At 42.0% G+C, this 21,807-nt stretch overlaps 1 protein-coding gene across 2 annotated transcripts in view; it reads right to left on the bottom strand.

The window, feature by feature from the left end:
* Positions 1-278: 278 nt before the first annotated feature.
* Positions 279-21,807, bottom strand: part of LOC129818490 (colorectal mutant cancer protein) — a 125,795-nt gene continuing 104,266 nt past the window's right edge. For both annotated transcript variants that reach the window (XM_055874433.1, XM_055874434.1), the window contains 8 exons: positions 20,477-20,617; positions 16,971-17,071; positions 13,825-14,008; positions 9,552-9,786; positions 8,684-8,896; positions 5,981-6,072; positions 3,054-3,176; positions 279-2,562 (listed from right to left, as the gene is read on the bottom strand). In XM_055874433.1, coding sequence (XP_055730408.1) covers positions 2,382-2,562; positions 3,054-3,176; positions 5,981-6,072; positions 8,684-8,896; positions 9,552-9,786; positions 13,825-14,008; positions 16,971-17,071; positions 20,477-20,617 — 1,270 coding nt within the window. In that variant the 3' untranslated portion in view covers positions 279-2,381. The remainder of the gene's footprint in view (positions 2,563-3,053; positions 3,177-5,980; positions 6,073-8,683; positions 8,897-9,551; positions 9,787-13,824; positions 14,009-16,970; positions 17,072-20,476; positions 20,618-21,807) is intronic.

Here is a 21,807-nt window from a genome sequence, read left to right as displayed (position 1 = left end):
CAAAAAAGCTTAATAGTTAAAAAAGTATAAAAGATATCAAAATGTTCCTGACCAGTCTACATGTTTTTACATTTAAATGGCGTTTCTAGCTTAAACGTGTAAGAAAAGTAGCGTTCCAAAGAATAATTGTAAGTGAGAAATAAGTTGTACATTACTAAAAATAGAGTAGTCTCGTAATACACAGACATGTTTTTAAAAATGATACTTTTTAATGACAATGCTGGTTTGTATGACAGGTGTTATTGTAGCATAAGAAAAGCAGAAGCACTCAATTGGCATTTTACTTTCAAATTGGTTTATTACTTTATAATATAAACAAATACTATCTGTATTAAAACCAAGAAAACAATGATTGCCAAGATTTGATTACAAAACATATCTGTGCAAATAAGGTCATTAGTTTGCCAAACAGTTTCCCCCTAACCCCTCATCTCATTCACAGAACAGAAGATGAGACCACCCACTCAACTGGAGTATTCCCCAGATTCACCTGAGTGTGGTCTGGTCGAGATGTGCAACAGAAACAGAATACAGGTATTTGCGTGATAAGTAATATTATAATCAGTTAATTAAGAGGAAATGACATCACTACTACACTAATAGTCTACACGCCAGTGCTTGCTTTCATATGCTGTGGGTCTTACCAAATAGCAGGACTGGGGTTAATACATTGAAACTCAGGGAATGAAAAAGGACATTTGGTTAATGAATCGAAGCAAAAATATTGTCAAATCCAATTAATAAATTAGATGGAATTTATATGCAATTGACCCACCCCTGCCTAATTAAAATGTCTGTATAGCAGGCTATTGAGGGTTATCTAGAAACATGGGTGTCATCTGGGTGCCAGTCTGTCCCTGCTTAAGTATACTTATAGTAGCTAGATACAGTAGTACGTATGTTGAACAATACAGCAGTCAGGTAGAGTGAGAGAATGCAGCATCTCAGATTGCTATAGAATAGTATGTGGTTCCCTCGTCCAGAGAAAGTGGAGCAGCCATTGGTTAACAGGTCTTGCAGGTTTAAGTCTTGCAGAAAAACAAAGAGTCCTCAACAAGGCAATGTGGTGATATTATCCAGCGGGAAGTGAAAAGTGCTGCGGCTGGAAAGGATGTTTGTGTGTGTACAACAACTCTGTGTGTATGAAGGGGATGACAAGGCATAATCTTGTATCTCTGTCTCAAACATTCTCACACACACACACACACACACACACACACACACACACACACACACACACACACACACACACACACACACACACACACACACACACACACACACACACACACACACACACAAAACCCTATTGTTATCTCTCCTCCATGCACACACCTACTACAGTATTTTGCGATTGATTCACTGCTGTACAGTTCAAGGCCCGTGCTGAAACACTGCCATTCATATTGGAAGGACATTTTGCACACTGTGAGGTATTGACTTAGGGCCCTATCCCAATCTGGGAAGCAGGCTTGCCAGTTACGTCAAAGACAACATTTTTACCTGTGTGACAATTCAAATGACAGTTGAAGAATAATTATGTTTTTGACATATTCAGACGTCAAACCAAGTGAAAGGTTTCAGTGAATAGAGCCCTTGTGTTCAGTGAGTCTTCACTATGGCAGAGTGTACATTGTAGACTGAAAACTGTGAAGTTGTTAAGTAGAGGTGAGAGAATGGAATTCCTTAAAAAGGGAATCGCTCAAAATAGTGCCAAATGGCAACAAAAAGGAATAACTTTAAATGACAACATCGATCTAAAATATTTCCTAAATAATTTGCAGTCAAACCTTGAGATAACAAAAAGGCTACTAAAGACGACCATAAACATATGAAATAAAGTGGGAGACATAATAGCGATTAATTTACCAGTAAGGATAGTAGTGCTTTAAAAAAAAGTACATTATGATTACGTGTTGTTCTCCAGAGATGATTGATAGCGTAGCGTTCATTTGTAGCGTCAACTCTGATAGGTCCTGGCAGTTCTACCAGTCCATCAGCTGGCTAATGAGCTTGCAGCTATCACCTCAGTGTCCTCCCACACGTGTATGTGCCCAATAGGACTGCAGGGTATCTCTGGGTTGGTAGGAAAGGGTTACATTCTCAACACACATCAGTCTTTCCTCTCCCTCGTCCCCTCCCCTACCCGTTGCTCATAATAATGCCCACACGGAGGTCCTGTTGGTGTGGAGCGTTGAGTTCTCCTAGTGAGTTCTCCTGAGATCTCATAGTGACGTCTCTCATTGCCATGTATTCTTGTGAGTTCGCATAGTGATGTCCAGTGAGTTCGCATAGTGATGTCTGGTGAGTTCTCATAGAGATGTCTGGTGAGTTCTCATAGAGATGTCTGGTGAGTTCTCATTAGGGCATCTCATCAGTTCTCATAGGGACGTCTCATTGGTGTGTGGCCGTGAGTTCTCCTCCTCCAGCAGGGCGATGCGTTGTTTGAGCATGCGGACGTGGGTCTCGTGGCGCTCCACCATGGCCATCATTTGAGCCTCCAGCTTTTTCAGCTTGCCCTGGTGCTTCTTCTTGGCCTTCTCGTATGCTGCCACCAGGTTACTAGAGAAAGAGAGAGAAAGGGAAAGAGAGAGTCAAATGGCTAGACAGGACAATGCAGACAGACAGATGGATGGACTGGCTTCAGTTGGTTCTGATTTGGTGAGTTCAGTCACAGAGAAAGAGGGGTTGCTGAGGGGTTGCAGTGAAAGTGAAATAGTGAGATGTAGTAATTAACTTTAATGTGTTTAGGAGGAAAATTGTGTTTATGCAATCCATAAAGAATAGTGTTGTTCTATATGAATTCACCCCCTTTCCCACTAGATGGCCATGCTGTATTACAAAACAAAACAATGGCAGAAAAAAAATAAGAAAGGGTCTGAATGCAAATAGCTGAACTGTATTAATTTTTCCAAGACCTTTACATTCTTTATCTATTGGTAGTCATAAACAAGCCCCCACATGCACACAATTAAGTCTTAATAGCAATAAACATTTTCACTTTTAGTCACTAAACATATTTCCTCCCCTCCTGTGTGTGTTGTCATGGTTACCTGTTGGCCCGTTTGAGGTCGTTGACGAACTCGGCACTCTGTTGGTGGCGGACCTCGCTGCTCTTGGTTAGTCTCTCCAGCGCTGACACCAGCTCCTGGACACGCCCCTTCAGCTTCTTCTCTCTGAGACATACACACACACGGGATGAGTCAGGAAGACACACACACCAGACCTAGGTAGAAAATGGTTGTATTTTTGTAATTTACTTAAATACCAACTTTTCAAATACTCAAGGTAGTCGAATATACAGCAGTTTATGTAAGGTTTCAACTAAAAGCCAACTATTTTCTTTGATATTCAAATACAGGTATCAGAAAAACAAATCATATTTGGAAGTATTTTGAATACCTCTCAGAAAACGAAATAATATGTGAAGGTATGTGAATATTTGCAAGTTATTTGAAAATAAAACAAATATTTATTTGATGGCTGCCAACTATTTGATGAAGAACCAAAAACTACAACAGTTAGTTGAATTAGTCTAAATATATGATCATAAGCACATGGTTTGGAGGGCTCTTAGATGTTCATCTTTATATAGCCTATAATTAAATACATGAGGGACATGGAATCAACTCATCATTCGAGTAGACCACTTTTGCAGCTTCAAAATGACTAACAAATATATGTTCATAATGAGTGAGACATAAGGTAGTACAGTAACACTTGACATCCAGTTCCTATACTGGTGAAGTAACTTTATTATTACAATAGTGATTATTACAATAGCAACATTATGGTCACATAGGACTTTGGAAATGGCTTTATAATTGCATAATACTGGAGTTTTTACACGAGTGGAATAAGTAAGTCACTATTCCTCTTGTGTATAGTAGTTACAAAAACTTGCAGCTTGTTGCTATGCAATTAAAATGCAATTACCAAGGTATAATGCAACAACATGCTAATAAAATGTTGTTCCTAATGTAATTACCGTTTTATTACACAGGCACAAGAACTGTTTCATGTTAAGTGTTACTGAGAATTCTAACAGTAACAAAATATGGCTATTAAGTGTCTAAAGGAAACTAAATATCCCCAAACTGCCTTCTTGAATCAACTATAGCCAAGGTAGGTGGAAAATCATGCTAGTTTGTATTCTGAGTAAGCTATACCACTGTTCCTAGGCCGTCATTGTAAATAAGAATTTGTTCTTAACTGACTTGCCTAGTTAAATAAAGGTTAAATAAAAAAAAATAAAAAAACATATGGTATAGTGTGTTTGAAACAAGAACACTTACCCTCAGATGGACAAAGAGGTTGGAATTTGTGTTTTCACAAACTTGCTGTGTTTGCAAATGTATTTGCAATGTTTGCAAATGTATTTGAATTACTCTGCAGTATTTTCAGGTATCATATAATGTATTATAGCATTCTACCTTTTCAGTGGCATGTTGAAAGAGTCAAACAGTAGTTGAGCAATACAAGTTATTTATACTTATCTGTACAAAATATCACTGCTTTGACTTGATTATGTACACTTGGGGCAATGGACATTCAGGAGAATGGACATTTACAAAATATTCAGATGGAAATGTGTTGTGTAGATCAAATATGACTGTCAGATAGATTGGAATAGTATGCAATTATGTGTGCTCTATTCATTCTATTTCCATATTCAACATGCAGTTCCAGATACAGCCCTGCCATTAGTTGAAGGCAGCCAATTCAATAATTGCAGAAAAGTCGTCACTTCCTTTAAAGCTGCAATATGTAACCTTTTGGGAAACCCGACCAAATGCACATATAAATATGTGTTATAGATGTGTCACTCATTGAACGCAAGTATAAGAAGCGGTAGATCTGTTCTATGTGCACTATGCTTCCTGCTCTTACTTTCGGGTTTCAAACTGCAGAAAATATTATAGTTTTGGTTCTGGAAAATATATTTCACAGCGGTTTAGATGGTACAATGATTTACTACACTATACTTACTTGTTTTGTCACAAACTGAAATTAGGCAAACTATTAGAATTTTACAACCAGGAAATGGCAGAGCGATCTGTATCTGTATTCATTTTTTTTTATTTTTTTTTATTTTTTATAAATATTTGCTTTCTCAGATCTGTATTCAGATAGTTGTAGTCACCTCCAAAGTAACTATTTGTTCCCCTGAAAACAAAAATCTTTACACAAAGCATAGCTAGAATTATAGTTATCCCAGGTCTCTCACACACACACACACACACACACACACACACACACACACACACACACACACACACACACACACACACACACACACACACACACACACACACACACACACACACACACACCTTCTCTCTAAGACTGTCACGTTCTGACCATAGTTCTTTTGTATTTTCTTTGTTTTAGTATGGTCAGGGCGTGAGTTGGGTGGGTTATCTATGTTTTGTGCTTCTATGTTGGGTTTGTCATTTGGCCTGATATGGTTTTCAATCAGAGGCAGGTGTTAGTCATTGTCTCTGATTGGGAACCATATTTAGGTAGCCTGTTTTCTGTTGTGTTTTGTGGGTGATTGTCTATGTCACTTGATGTTGCATGTCTGCACTCGGTTTCATTAGCGTCACGGTCGTTTGTTATTTTGTTTAGTTTGTATAGTTAGTTTAAGTGTTCTTCGTTTAATAAATAGAAGAATGGATTCACATCGCTGCGTTTTGGTCCTCCTCTCTTTCTCACTTAGACGATCGTGACAAAGACACACACACACTTCACGGTCACCACACACACGTTTGTTTTACTATCCTTGTAGGGACCAAATAATTGATTCCAATTCCAAATCCTAATTTCCCTAACCCTAACCCCTAAAATAGCCTTTTTCCTTGTGGGGACCGGTGAAATGTCCCCGAATCTTCCTTGTTTTACTATTCTTATGAGGACTTCTGGTCCCCACAAGGATAGTAAAAACAAAGACCACACACACACAGTGTGTTGGGTTTCTTACCGTCTCAGTGCGCTGGTGAGCTCTGCTGCCAGGTCGCTGTCATTAAGTGTCCTCAGATCTGACAAGCTGATGGCTGGAGAGTCTCCACAATCCTGGAAAATAACACTTCCATGAGGAGGAGCTGGTCTACAACCCCACAGTGCTACTAATGACCATTCTCAGACAAGGCCTGGTGACGTGATGGGCGGAGGTGATTAGGTTGCCTACAGATTCAAGACTTAAAGTGATCAAGTTAACATTGGCCTCAATCACTCTAATTCAATACCATAACACACAACAGAACAAGGAAAAGAGCTCAAGACACCATTACATAATCAGTCATATAACTAAATCACATTAATAAACCAAGCCCATGTCACCAATCCCAAAACATTGATTACTCCGAAGGACATTCCCTCTCAGACCTGCCAGAGAAGGATGAGTTGCCTCTAAAGACAGTGATCTAAGGTCAGCTCTGCATGTCTCAACACACTGGTTGACGTTACGATTTGGAGAGGGTAATCTGATCCTAGATCTGTGGTTAGGTGCAACGTTTACCTCAAGCTGTTACATGCACACCCGGTTCATGAGGTGGCAGCACTACCACTTCAACCTATTATCCCAGTGTATTTGCCCTACACCTGGACTACATAATAATACAGCCTGATTCACAACGGACAAGCATGTCAGAGCATTCATTTAGCATGCTACATGACTTATCGAGTTACAGGTATGCTGTCATACTTTCAGGGCCTGCTATGCTGCTAGCCTGATTTTATTACAGGGCTGTTGATAGATATTGGAACATGGCTTCCATTAAAGCTAGTGGAGAAATGGATATAGGAAGAGACCAGGGAGGAGGGGAAGATACTAGGAGATGCTGGTTAGTGTTTTGTTGGTGTGTGTGTTGGGTAATAGCCTTTGTGCTGTGTGAACTATGCTTGATTGGGCTTGCAGTGTTTGTGTGTGCATGATGAATGGCTCTGACAGAGTGGAATGATGGTGTGTGTGTGTGTGTGTGTGTGTGCATGTGAGTGAGTGAGTGTATGTATACTCTCCCACAGCAGGAGGTGTGTGAGCCTATTAGTCTTCCCAGTGTGCGAGATCCAATCAAGCAGGCCATTTCTAGACCCTAACAATGAGAACTGGTCTGTAGATATAAAAGGTGGCTGGTTTGAAAAGGACAGAGAAGGGTGAAAGGCAATAATAGCCGCTGCTCTGGCTTTCACTCTGAAAAGCACCTTCATTTACAGATGGTCCTGTGATTGGCATCTTCAATGCCGGTTGCTCCTAGCAACCGAGGATTAAGCTTTATTGAACCAAAGGAGCTACGGTGATAGCAGGGAGTGGGGGGGGGGTGTATATATGTTATGTGTGTGTGAATACAGATGGAGAGGTGTGTGTGCATACATAGAGGTGTGTGTGTCTACATGCCTAGAGATGTGAAGTGCATGTGTTCATGTATGGAAGGACACTGTTATCGTATCCAGTGGATTATAAGGTTAATGTAGTGCCACCAGCATTGGAAGCTCAAGGCTGTGATCAGAGAAAAGCACACCTGTGTTCTCCCTTTCTTAATCTTGGCAACACACTGACAGCTGATCTCTATCTATCTGGATTAAAGAAATGGGTAGAGAAGACCAGGGCAGGGATGGTGTGAGGGGCTTAGCACTCTGATATGGAATTGACCTCCCAGACCTTTTGGAATTCAGGTAAAAGTCTTTGATAGTTGAGACTCTGTAAGTCCTCCTTTGTCTACTTTCTCACCCACTCCTCCCATTTTCTTATCCTCCTTTTGTCAGCTCCTGTTACGCAGTACAGTAGTACTCATTATTTATCTTAGTTTGCCTTCCTTCCTTCGCTTCTCTCTCCTCTCCCCCTTGTAATTTTCCTCCCTCTCAATAGTCCTTTCTTAAACTCTCCCTTTCTCCTCTCTCCCTCTGCAGGTCGTTTCTTTGTATTTCTGTCACTCTGTGTAGACAGTAGGACTCTCACAGACACACAGTGTCCCCGTCTCTAGGGCCCCAGCTCAGAGTGAATGACAGACAGCTCCCCAGAAGAAAACCCCAACAGAATAAGAAAGACTCCAATTATTTTAGGAGTAGAGTAGAGACCGCTTCTCACAGAGGAGATTCTCACTAACGGGAGTACTAGTGCGCCAACCGTTCTGAGTGACAGCCCCTCACAGCTTCAGGACTGTTGTCTATGGGGGCTCAAGCACCAGTCATCCCAGGAGCCAAATACATACAGACTGACAAAGTGTGTGTGTGTGTGTGTGTGTGTGTGTGTGTGTGTGTGTGTGTGTGTGTGTGTGTGTGTGTGTGTGTGTGTGTGTGTGTGTGTGAGAGAGAGAGTGAGTGAGACAGTGAGACTACTGCAAAGAGAGCAGAGAGCCTCTTCAATATTTCATGTGACTGACTGGGTCAGAGTGAGTGCTGCTGTGTACAGGAGAGACACTGTCTATAAGGTTGGTCTACAAGTCTCAATCTCAATCCAAGCCTAAACCCTGTTCTGTGGCTCTGTGGTAGACCTGTTTGGGGTTAGGGCTGGGGTTTTCGATGAGGTGGAAGAGGTCTACTTCGAGGTCGGGAATTGAGGGCGTAAATGTGGGAGCACCCTCACCCTGGCACTTGTCCCTGTTAGCGCTGGGGGTTGTTTGAGGTGAATTATTGTGTGTGTGTGTGTGTGTGTGTATGAGTGTGTGAGTGTGTGTTCTCCCTTCACCTTGGCGGCTTGGCTCTTGTCTTTACTACCACTCCCAGTGGAGCCGAGGGATCTCCTGCGCTGCTCCTGCTGCTCCTCCACCTCAGCCTTGAGGTGCTCGATGTGCACCAGGTAGGCCTGCTCCTGGGCCTCCCGCGTGCTCAGCCGCAGCTCCACCGCCTTCTTCTCCTTCTCCAGCAGGTAGAGCTGGGCCTTCAGCTCTGCCATCTCCTCCTGAGGGGGAGGAGGGAGAGAAAGAAAGGCTTAACGCACACAAGGAAAGAAAGGATTAAACAGGTTCATATACACAAGCCACAAATTATTCTGATCAAGTGATGTTAACCACATGGAAGGAAGGAAAGGGGAAAGAGGGGGAAAAAGGGAGGGAGGAAATAAGTATATAAAGAAGGAGGGAAGGAAGGAAGAAAAGAAGGGAGGGATTAACTACAGTCAGGGTTAAGTAAAGAGAGCTGATGGTGCACAGTACAGCCAATAGCAGAATGAAGGCCATGGAATTATCAATGTCACCACAACACTAAATAATGGGCAAGTCAATGTCAAACAGGGACAGTTCTGATGCAAGTCATCTTGTTTAGAGAATGTTCAGCCATCCATGGTGAGGTGAGTGTTGCAATCTTTAGTATTTCAGAGGAGAAGTGTATTCCTATTCCTGCCCTCTTATGTGGAGCCATCACCACAAGATCCTATCAACCAGACGGATCGCCAAGGTCAGGGGAGGACTAGGTTTTCATGTCATTAAAATAGGAGGACTGTGGGGACAAAGTGTCAGATTTTAACTAACTCCCTAAACTGAAGGGTACGTTTTGTGTGTTTATTCATACAAGCCTGCGTATATGCTCTCTCTCCCCTCCCTCCCTCCCTCCCTCACCTTCATGGCCATGAGCTCCTGCATCAGCACAGCGTTCTCCAGGTCCAGCCTGTGTGTGTCTCCCCGGGGCTTGATCTCCAGGCTTAGGGGGTCGACGTGAACGCTCTCCAGCTCCAGCATGGTCAGTTTGACCGCCGCGCGGTCATTCTTCAGCTGCTGCACGTAGTCCTTCAGCCGCTGCTCATCCTCCCTGGAGAAGTCAGTGTCGCATGAGCTGGCCGTGGAACTGGTGGTGCTACGCATGCACGCACACGCACACACACACACAGGTAGAGATGAGAGATAATATCATAAAATTATGCACTGTTGGATGATAACTGTAGCATCTAGAAACTAGCCTTTATATCCCCCTGAACAGTTAAGATCAGGATTAGAGAGGCTAAACTGTTCCTAGATCTGTGCCTTATGGGCAGATTCAAGCCAAAGCAAGTCTGACACATGGAGAAATTAAGTCACCAAACATTTTGCAGAAATCCAGCTAAAGACTGATACCAAACTATAGTAACCTGGTTGGACACATGACTGGATAACAACTCTTTATTATTGCCAATCAGCCTCAAATCTGTTAATTAAGAAAGATGTGTCTACGCAGATACAGTGCATTCGGAAAAAGAATTCAGACCCCTTGACTTCTTCCACATTTTGTTGCGTTACAGCCTTGTTATAAAATTGATTACATCGTTTCCCCCCCTCATCAATCTACACCCATAATGACAAAGCAAAAATAGTTTTTTTAGACATTTTTGAAAATGTATGAAATATCACATTAACATAAGTATTCAGACCCTTTACTCAGTACTTTGTTGAAGCACCTTTGGCAGCGATTACAGCCTCAAGTCTTCTTGGGTATGACGCTACAAGCTTGGCATACCTGTATTTGGAGAGTTTCTCCCACTCTTCTCTGCAGATCCTCTCAGGCTCTGTCAGGTTGGATGGGGAGTGTTGCTACACAGCTATTTTCAGGTCTATCCAAAGATGTTCGAGCGGGTTCAAGTCCAGGTTCTGGCTGTGCCACTCAAGGACATTCAGAGACTTGTCCCAAAGCCACTCCTGCATTGTCTTGGCTGTGTGCTTAGGGTCAATCTCCTGTTGGAAGGTGAACCTTCGCCCCCAGTCTGAGGTCCTGAGCGCTCTGGAGCAGGTTTTCATCAAGGATCTCTCTGTACTTTGCTCTGTTCATCTTTCCCTCGATCCTGACTAGTCTCCCAGTCTCTGCCGCTGAAAAACATCGCCACAGCATGATGCTGCCACCATCATTGGAATTCAGGCCAAAGAGTCCTTTAGGTGCCTTTTGGCAAACTCCAAGCGGGCTGTCATGTGTCTTTTACTGAGTGGCATCCGCCTGGCTACTCTACCGCCTAATTGGTGGACTGCTGCAGAGATGGTTGTCCTTCTGGAAGGTTCTCCCATCTCCACAGAGGAACTCTGAAGTTCTGTCAGTGACCATTGGGTTCTTGGTTACCTCCCTGACCAAGGCCCTTCTCCCCTGATTGCTCAGTCTATGTAGAGTCTTAGTGGTTCCAAACTTCTTCCATTTAAGAATGATGGAGGCCACTGTGTTCTTAGGGACCCTCAATGCTGCATTCATTTTTTGGTACCTTTCCCCAGATCTGTGCCTCGACACAATCCTGTCTCGGAGCTCTACAGACAATTCCTTCAACCTCATGGATTTGTTTTTTCTCTGACATGCACTGCCAACTGTCGGACCGTATATAGACAAGTGTGTGCCTTTCCAAATCATCTCCAATCAATTGAATTTACCACAGGTGGACTCCAATCAAGTTGTAGAAACATCTCAAAGATGATCAAAGGAAACAGGATGCACCTGAGCTCAATTCTGAGTCTCATAGCAAAGGGGCTGAATACTTATGTACAGTTGAAGTCGGAAGTTTCCATTCACCTTAGCCAAATACAATTAAACTCAGTTTTTCACAAATCCTGACATTTAATAAATGTAAAAAAGTAAAAAGTCCCTGTCTTAGGTCAGTTAGGATCATCACTTTATTTTAAGAATGTGAAATGTCAGAATAATAGTAGAGAGAATGATTTATTTCAGCTTTTATTTCTTTCATCAGATTCCTAGTGGGTTAGAAGTTTACATACACTCAATTAGTATTTGGTAGCATTGCCTTCAAATTGTTTATCTTGGGTCAAACGTTTCGAGTAGCCTTCCACAGGTTTCCCACAATAAGTTGGGTGAATTTTGGCCCATTCCTCCTGACAGAGCTGGTGTAACTGAGTCAGGTTTGTAGGTCTCCAGGCTCGCACACACTTTTTCAGTTCTGCCCGCGTATATTCTATAGGATAGAGGTCAGGGCTTTGTGATGGCCACTCCAATACCTTGACTTTGTTGTCCTTAAGCCAATGACCTTAAGGGGTCATTGTGCATTTGGAAAACCCCTTTGCGACCAAGCTTTAACTTCCTGACTGATGTCTTGAGATGTTGCTTCAATGTCTCCACATAATTTTTCATCCTAATGATGCCATCTACTTTGTGAAGTGCACCAGTCCCTCCTGCAGCAAAGCACCCCCATAACATGAACATGATGCTGCCACCCCCGTGCTTCACAGTTGGGATGGTGTTCTTTGGCTTTTAAGCCTCCCCCTTTTTCCTCCAAACATAAAACAATGGTCATTATGGCCAAACAGTTCTATTTTTGTTCCAACAGACCAGAGGACATTTCTCCAAAAAGTACGATCTTTGTCCCCATGTGCAGTTGCAAACCGTAGTCTGGCTTTTTTATGGCGGTTTTGGAGCAGTGGCTTCTTCCTTGCTGAGTGGCCTTTCAGGTTATGTCGATAAAGGACTCATTTTACTGTGGATATAGATACTTTTGTACCCGTTTCCTCCAGCATCTTCACAAGGTCCTTTGCTGTTGTTCTGGGATTGATTTGCACTTATTGCACTTAAATAGTTTCATCTCTAGGAGGCAGAACGCGTCTCCTTCCTGAGCAGTATGACGGCTGCGTGGTCCCATGGTGTTTATACTTGCGTACTATTGTTTGTACAGATGAACGTGGTACCTTCAGGCGTTTGGAAATTGTTTCCAAGGATGAACCAGACTTGTGGAGATCTACAATTGTTTTTCTGAGGTCTTGGCTGATTTATTTTGATTTTCCCATGATGTCAAACAAAGAGGCACTGAGTTTGAAGGTAGGTCTTGAAATACATCCACAGGTACACCTCCAATTGACTCAAATTATCTCAAATAAAGCCATGACATCATTTTCTGGAATTTTCCAAGCTGTTTAAAGGCACAGTCAACTTAGTGTATGTAAACTTCTGACCCACTGGAATTGTGATACAGTGAATTATAAGTTAAATAACATGTCTGTAAACAATTGTTGGAAAAATTACTTGTGTCATGCACAAAGTAGATGTCCTAACCAACTTGCCAAAACTATAGTTTGTTAACAAGAAATTTGTGGATTGGTTGAAAAACTAGTTTTAATGACTCCAACCTAAGTGTATGTAAACTTCTGACTTCAACTGTAAATAAGGTATCTGTTTTTTATTTTGAATACATTTGCAAAGAAATCTAAAACCCAGTTTTTTCTTTGTCATTATGGGGTATTGTGTGTAGATTGATGAGGACATGTTTTTATTTCATCCATTTCAGAATAAGGCTGTAATGTAACAAAATGTGGAGAAAGTTGCAGGGTCTGAAAACTTGCCGAATGAACTGTATGTCTGTGTGTGCGTACATGTGTGAGGGAGGGAGAGAAAGATTTTATTATGAATTTGTGTCTATGATTAAAAAGCCAGCATGAGATCCCCTGCTGTGCGTGTGTGCGTTCGTGGGATCAGTGATGTGGATCCAGCATAGGGAATGTCCGTTAGTGTACTGGTCCGACAGCACAGCACTGTGAAACTCTCATCTCCTACATTAATTGTCAATTGTCTGCTGTGCTCCTGACTAACATGTGAGCCACATATGAATGTCATGTCTTCTCTCTCCCGGAGCAGTGGCTGTAGATTAATGCTTTGTTTAGGGAGCAGCTTCCTTGCCTGAACTGTCATGGGCACGTGAGCAGAGGGTTGGCCTCAATTATGTTTCAAAACAGAATATTTAGGGGATGGATTGCCATATAAGTAATGAACTAGAAATATTCTCATAGAAAAGAAACAGGAATGCATTGGTGAGTTAAACACGTATTGCACATGGGATAATTACCAATGTGCAGACATTCTCAAACAAGTACACACACCACACACACACACGGCTGCAAGAAGACACTCTACACACACACACATGCACACTCACACACAAACCTAGTGTGACTATTAGAGGACAGGCTCTCCCATGGTTGAACGCTGCAGCCGGTCACAGCGAATGCAGCTCCACAGCTACCGTCCAGCCTGCCCAGCAGATCCTTGGCTGCGTTCTCTGCTGTCTTCCTACAGTCGTGGGCCCTCTTCAGGATCTGAGTGATGCTCTCCTCTCCCGACTGCTCACCTACACGCACGCACGCACACACACACACACAGACACAGACAGACAGAACCGTCAAATAACTTGCATTCGCTGCAGTCATTTTAGGGCTCTCACAAGGCCAATGAGATATGCCATATGAACAAAATGATCGAATGGAGCATTCAAACGGACAATGTAAATATGGCTACAAAAGGCTATACTGTATGTAAAGTTGGTCAGCATTAGATGAATACATTTATTTAACCATTATTTAACTAGACAAGTCAGTTAAGAACAAATTCTTATTTACAATGACGGCCTAAACACTCCCCTAACAACCCTGGGCTAATTGTGCACCGCCCTATGAGACTCCCGCTCACGGCCGGTTGTGATACAGCCCGGGATCGAACCAGGGTCTGTAGTGCCACCTCTAGCACTGAGATGCAGTGCCTTAGACCGCTGCGCCACATCCATTTGAATTCAATCACTTTTTTACAGCATCCCATCCTACAGAAAGTTACTTTTTGGACCCGAATACGAAAACATTCGGGAGATAAAGGTGTTCAAAGTTGACCCATTTTGCATACGCCGTACCATGAGACATCCATGCCTTTATCATTTGAAAAGATAAACAATTGAGTTTGATATCATTTAAAAGTTGTCAAACTACATTGTTATTAAAAAATTATGTTTTAATAAAATCTTTTTTTATTTTATTTTTATTTGTATACATTTAACGTCAATTATCCGCAAAAAAATATATATTGTCACATACACCGGATAAGTCCAGTGAAATGTGTTGTTTTACAGGGTCAGCCATAGTAGTACGGCGCCCCTGGAGCAAATTAAGGTTAAGTGCCTTGCTCAAGGGCACAGATAGATTTTCAGTTGGCTCGGGTATTCAAACCAGCAACCTTTCGGTTACTGGCCCAACTGGCCCAATGCTGTAACCGCTAGGATACCTGCTGCCAAAAACACAAACTCTGTTTTTTTCATATTCGCATATGTTGTAACTTAGACCTTATTTCACATCTGAAGTTTTTGTGTTGTTCCCGCCATCAGTTGAGACAAAACAAGCTCTTGAATGCAGGGTGGGTATAATTTCAATCATAGAAATAGAATTCATAGAATGGGCCTACCGCAATTTAGCTGGTACATCACTGACATTTTAAATTAATTGAAATTGTAACTTTTAGGATCTAAGCTACAACATACAGTAGCAGTCAAAAGTTTGGACACACCTACCCATTCAAAGGTTTTTTTTATTTTTTATTTTTTTTACTATTTTCTACATTGTAGAATAATAGTGAAGACATTAAAACTATGAAATAACACATATGGAATCATGTAGTAACGAAAACAGTTTTAAACATTCAAAATATATTTTATATTTGAGATTCTTCAAAGTAGCCACCCTTTGCCTTGATGACAGCTTTACACACTCTTGACATTCTCTCAACCAGCTTCACCTGGAATGCTTTTCCAACAGTCCTGAAGGAGTTCCCACATATGCTGAGCACTTGTTGGCTGCTTTTCCTTCGCTCTGCGGTCTGACTCATCCCAAACCATCTCAATTGGGTTGAGGTCGGGTGATAGTGGAGGCCAGGTCATCTGATGCAACACTCCATCACTCTCCTTCTTGGTCAAATAGCCCTTACACAGCCTGGAGGAGACGTTATATTTTTTGATTACTACATGATTCCATATGTGTTAAACCCTGGAATGAGTAGGTGTGTCCAAATTTTTGACTGGTACTGTATGTAAATATGAAAATCAACAGTTTAATAATTGGCATTAAAGGTTAATTAACCCCTTACACTAGTGGAAATTGGCCTATATGGATAGGGCCAAATGGAAATGTTTGTAACAGAAGAACTGTAAAAGTATATGAGTTTTTAAATATGGAAATGTGAAGTGCACATTTGGACTCATGGGTGTGTGGTTTGCTTGTATGACATCAAAGCGGTATTTAATATAATCCTTAACGTCTCATCTTTAGAACACATCGACTCCTCTCAATTTACAGTATTTTCCTAACTCAGACAACAAAAAATGTGCAAAAGTAGCCTAATTAGCAGGAGGGATGGAGGCTTCTTGTCGCGCACAGTGCTCAAGTTTATAACAGATGTCAGTCAAAACTGATCCTGCCCTGTGAAGAGGAGAACCTGAGCACTGTGTTCCAATTTAGGCGAGGCGCCTATCAATGACAAAATCTGACATACGGGATGAAAGGGCTGTGAGTGGAACGAGATAAAAAAGGAAACATTTAATTTTTTCTCCAGATTTTTTGGTTTTGTTTGACAGCCCTGTTTGTAAGCTTCTAAATGATATACAATTCAATCGTTTATCTTTCCAGTGATGAAGACATGGATGTCTCATGATATGGTGGGGTATGCAAAATCTGTCCACTTTGAGCACCTTAACCTCTTGAATAGTTTGGCATTCAGTTCCAAAAAGTAACTTACTGAGCACTTCTACAATGGGAAAAATATGTATGGAAGGTTTCATTCAAATAAAAGGGGTGCTGTCAAAAAGTGATTGAATTCAAATGGATTTACCCTAAGGGGATGTTCTTCTGAGAGAGTGTTTTTGTGTTGAAGGGGAAAAGGTTAGGTTGGGAGTGGGGGAAGTGTGTGAGACAAGGGAGTCATGATGCATGACATGCCTCACTGAAGACATGACACCTGTCAACAGCTGAAGGAGAGAGGGAGGAGAGTTGGGAAAGGAGGGAAACAAATGAGTAGGATATAGACATTTATGATGGGAGGATGAGAGAAGTGAATAGGGAAGAGGAGTGATGGAGGAGAGGTTTGTGAAGGAATTAAATGGGTGAGTGGAGCAGTTTGTGAAAGAGTAATAAATTAGAAGTGTGTGTTTTTGGAAGGTGGCCTCTTTGCTTTGATTGGTTGGAGGAGTTCAACTGTGGGTCTCTTAATGCAGGGAGGAACGCACCAGCACTGATCAAAGAACAAACAAGCCTGTGTGGGCACGAAGTGTGACTCACCTACAGTCCCCACTCCGGCAGCTCTGAACTGGCCAAGTACCAGGCTCTGTTCACTCTCCGCCAGGGCTAACAGCAGCTCATAGGCCTCTATACACTGTTCACTGAGGAAAGAACACATGCATATCAGTTAACACACACACACACACACACACACACACACACACACACACACACACACACACACACACACACACACACACACACACACACACACACACACACACACACACACACACACACACACATATATAAAGTAGCTCATAGGCCTCTATACACTGACTGACAGAGAACACAACCTATTTGCACTACTAAATGAGAACGCACATAAGCTCTCTCTCCCTCTTTCTCGCGCTCTCTCACGCACACGAGGAATGTGGAGGCCTCTCGCGTCCACTTATCCTTCCTCTGTGTTGCACTTTCATCGTGTTCAAAAGGAACGCGGCCGAGAGGTGCTGATGTCTATTTAACTACAGTCATCATAGCGCGTGCGTGTTTGCCTGGGGCCCGGGGATGGAAGAAAAACAGCGAGGCACTATCGTTTAATCAGGTAATGATTACACATCGGGAAAAAAGCCACCTTTTCTCCAAACAAATACAGAGAGCGCTAGGGTAATTAAGTATTAAGCCTAAAAACTCGTCATTACTCCACAGAGGAAGTCTGAAGCCTGCATTCAATTTAAACATTTAACATCTAAGTTATTTTCTCCTCATAGCTAGTCTCTATTTGTTGTGTGTGTGTGTGTGTGTTTTGATGGCTAAAGGGGCAGACCTGATTTAAAAACACATGTTTCTCATTTACACACACAAACACACATCCACACACACACAACCTCGACTCCAGTCCCCTGCTAGTTCAACTGTACCAAAACAAATCCTGTGGATACTTTTACACACTTTGATAGCTCACGCCAACACTACGAGTTAGTCACTCTCTCAAGAACGCAAATACACACAGCAAGTTTCTGCCTGCAAAAACACCATAAAGTAGCCGGCCTTATCAACATACACCACAGTGTTCCTCTTTTTGATGTTTCAATCTTATGATTATAGTTTTAGTCACACGCACTCACTGGCATAGATCATATACAAATGCAGCCATGCATGCACGCACACACACAGCCAAACACACACTCACTTGCTGTCCTCCAAGCCCCCTCTTGATTCGTTATAACATTACACTGCTTTCCAGACTGCTGATTAATACCACTGTTTACTAGCTTGGCGCCACACTGCTTTTTAAATACATACAGTGTCCACCTCTCTCTCTCACAGACACACACAGAGAGAGAGAGAGACAGAGAGACAGAAACAGAGAGAGACAGAGAGACAGAAACAGAGAGAGAGAGACAGAGAGAGCTCCTTGGAGATCCTTCCACCAAATATTAAATGCACACATATACACACCCCTAGGGAAACTACCAGAATTGCAGTATCTTTCAAGGATTTAATTTCATTTATCACAAGACATCTAGTGGCCCTTTTGGGTACTTCAGATTATCACAAGTGTATGTGATCATCTCTGGCTCTCTGTGTGGTCTTATCACATGTAAAATATGCCGAACAAAAATATAAAGCAACATGAAACAATTTCAAAGATTTTACCGAGTTACAGTTCACATAAGGAAATCAGTCAAATAAAATACATAAATTAAGCTCTAATCTATGGATTTCACATGACAGGGAATACAATGCAATTGTATTCGTTGTCCCTAACTTATGTTCGTTGTCCGTAAATTATGCCTGCCCATACCATAACCCCACGCCACCATGGGGCACTCTGTTCACAACGTTGTCAGCAAACCGCTCGCCCACACGACACCATACACGTGGTTTGCGGTTGTGAGGCCGGTTGGAAGTACTGCCAAATTCTCAAAAATGACATTGAAGGCGGTTTATGGTATGGAAATTAAGATTAAATTAAGATTAAATTCTCTGGCAATAGCTCTGGTGGACTTTCCTGCAGTCAGCATGCCAATTGCACACTCCCTCAAAACTTGAGACATATGTGGCATTGTGTTGTGTGACAAAACTGCACATTTCAGAGTCGTCTTTTATTGCTGTGTAAAGATCCTACTGTTAATCAGCTTCTTGATATGCCACACCTGTCAGGTGGGTGGGTTATCTTGGTAAATGTGTGCACAACATTTTGGAACATATGGAATATTTCTGGGATCTTTTATTTCAGCTCATGAAATATGGGACCAACACTTTACATGTTGCCTTTATATTTTTGTTCAGTATATATGAATACATAATTCAAGTATAAATTACCTAAATTCCGATAGATTGCCATAGATTTTCTGTTAATTACCAAAATGACTGAAGATTCCGGTAGCTTTGCAATCCTACACACCACACTCCCCCATCCAATGAAAGACTATATCTCTCCCCAAATGGCCCAATGGGGTGGCCTCGCTGACATCCCACTTGGTGGGGCTGAAATTCAATCAAAGCACTGACATCTGGGCTTCTAGTGAACAACAAACCAGACACAGATGGCCAAACCCTCTCTCCCTCCAGGTACAAACACACTACAGTCCACCACATCACATAAAATCAATGGCTTCATGAATAAATCATACAGGGAAAAACACACAGTATGAATCTTAGTGTGTGTTTGTGTTTTTAATAGAACTGGTGTTATATTAATAACACATTTGAGGGCTATTCAAGTGTTGTGTACTCTGGTGTAATGGGCAAGACTAATAATTCTCTTTTATGGCTATAACGTTTCTATTTATGTATCGGTCATCTATCTTTGTATCTGTTTATTCATCTGCTCATAGCTTTGCTTTGAGGCAATCCGTCTCCCTGAGACATGCTATGCAGAATGCTATGAGAAACACACGTAACGTTACCATGCCACCACAATATTACATTCAGCCAATATCAACAGCTGAAAATACAACTTATTTCCATTTCAGTTTGCTTAAACTTTGCCATACAAGAAAAGGATTAACAGCCTTTCTGCAACTCATAACATCCCCACAGGATTATCATGGTTGGATGATTAGCATGATGCTAATTAGAAATACCACTTAGATTAGATCTGTTTTTCCCTTTCGTATCTCGTTAGCATTAGCTTTGCTGAATGGGCACCTTCAGGGCACCTTATCAGAGAGGGGCCAAGGCCTGTACACAAACACACTTGATTGGCCAAGGGGATGCGAATGCTAATAAGATGCAAATGGCCGCTACCGTATGGAACCTACAAAAAGGCCCTGAACTCGAAGAGTACAGCTTAATTATAATTACTGGAGGAGGCTTCTAACGAGGAACATTAGTGTGGTTCTGATGTTTACAGCTTGATAAGGTGTTTGTTAGCTATGCAAGGCTCAGAGTAGGCTTGGTCTTAAAAGTGGAGCAGGGAATTTCATTCAGGCTTTCACCCTGTTGGTGTGTTTCTTTCTGGCTGATGCGTGAATCCAACCAGGACTGCACAAATGTCTTATGTATGTTGCATGCTCCATTAGGTTAGGCATTGCTGTGTGTGTGTGTGTCTATACCTGTACTGCAGTGCCAGTCGCAGGGCGGTGGCATTAGATTCGTATTTGCCCACCAGCATGCTCATCCTCTCTGCGTTGCCCTTACACTCCTCCAACGTGATGGTCAGCAGGTCATTCTGAGACTTCAGATGCTCGATGCGGCTGGAACACACACACACACACGCACACGCACACACGCACACACACAAAATCATCATTGGGGTACATTTATTGTATAAAGTGCCTGTCATATCTCAAAGCACCTCACATTGCGACTCACCCATCGACCAGCGATATAAAGCACCCGCCTGGGTGATTCACGGCATCCATTTTATGCCAGGTCACTCATCACACATCATCTATTGCAGTTTAAGTGAGTGTTAGGGGAAAAAGGGACAGGGAAACTATAGCCACCCCCCTCTATAGAACTCAAACGGCCTTGGTTTTATGGGTAGATTATGTGAGAGTAGCTAATGACGCGTAACTATCCATCTAATCAAGGACGTCGATAAAGCACTCTGGGCTTAATTAAGAGAAAATAGTGTGTCAGCAGCCTGGTCGTTAGTGGTAAACGTATGGGATATCCCATAAAACACATGTGCCAAATAGCAACCTTAAAGGAATAGTACACACCAAAATGTAAAGTTTCAAACTTTTGTCACAGGTTATCAGGTGCTGATCTTTCCCATTCATTTTGGATTGACTCCATTAAACCAATTCTGGTTGGATTTTAAGGTGAACTATCCTTTTAAGCAGTGGCGACCCGTCATTTTTGTTTGTTTGTTTGTTGTTGTTGCCTGTTTAGCATGTTATTTGGGCATTAATTCGTGTCACATATCAGTTTGCAAACAATGTAAAAAAACATTTATTGAGTGAATAAAGCCACATACAAACATGGTCTCTTTGAGTAAGGCAGCTCCAAAAAGCAGGTGTTTTAGCCTAGCTCAGTGCTTTCTGTGGTGGAGGAGCAGCCATCGGAAAATACAGAGTGTAGGCGTTGGTAATTTTCTCTAGTTGCACTGTGATAGACTCTGTGTTCTGTCACTCATGGGGAGACTACATCACCGCAGAATCTACAGGGAGAGCTAGGCAGGTCAAGCCCCCTTGGGTGCTGCCATAGAGTTACATTAGAAGTGACCATCCAAGAAGGCTCATGGTCATTGGCCACAGATAAAATGACGGCAAATCACGTTATATATACAGTGGGGAGAAGAAGTATTTGATACTCTGCCGATTTTGCAGGTTTCCTACTTACAAAGCATGTAGAGGTCTGTAAAAAAAAAAAAAAATCTTCATAGGTACACTTCAACTGTGAGAGACTGAATCTAAAACAGAAATCCAGAAAATCACAT

The sequence above is a fragment of the Salvelinus fontinalis genome, chromosome 21, assembly GCF_029448725.1.
Source record: "Salvelinus fontinalis isolate EN_2023a chromosome 21, ASM2944872v1, whole genome shotgun sequence".
NCBI classification, from domain to species: Eukaryota; Metazoa; Chordata; class Actinopteri; order Salmoniformes; family Salmonidae; genus Salvelinus; species Salvelinus fontinalis.
Note: the sequence above shows the minus strand (reverse complement) of the source record. Positions and strands in the feature narration are given on the sequence as shown.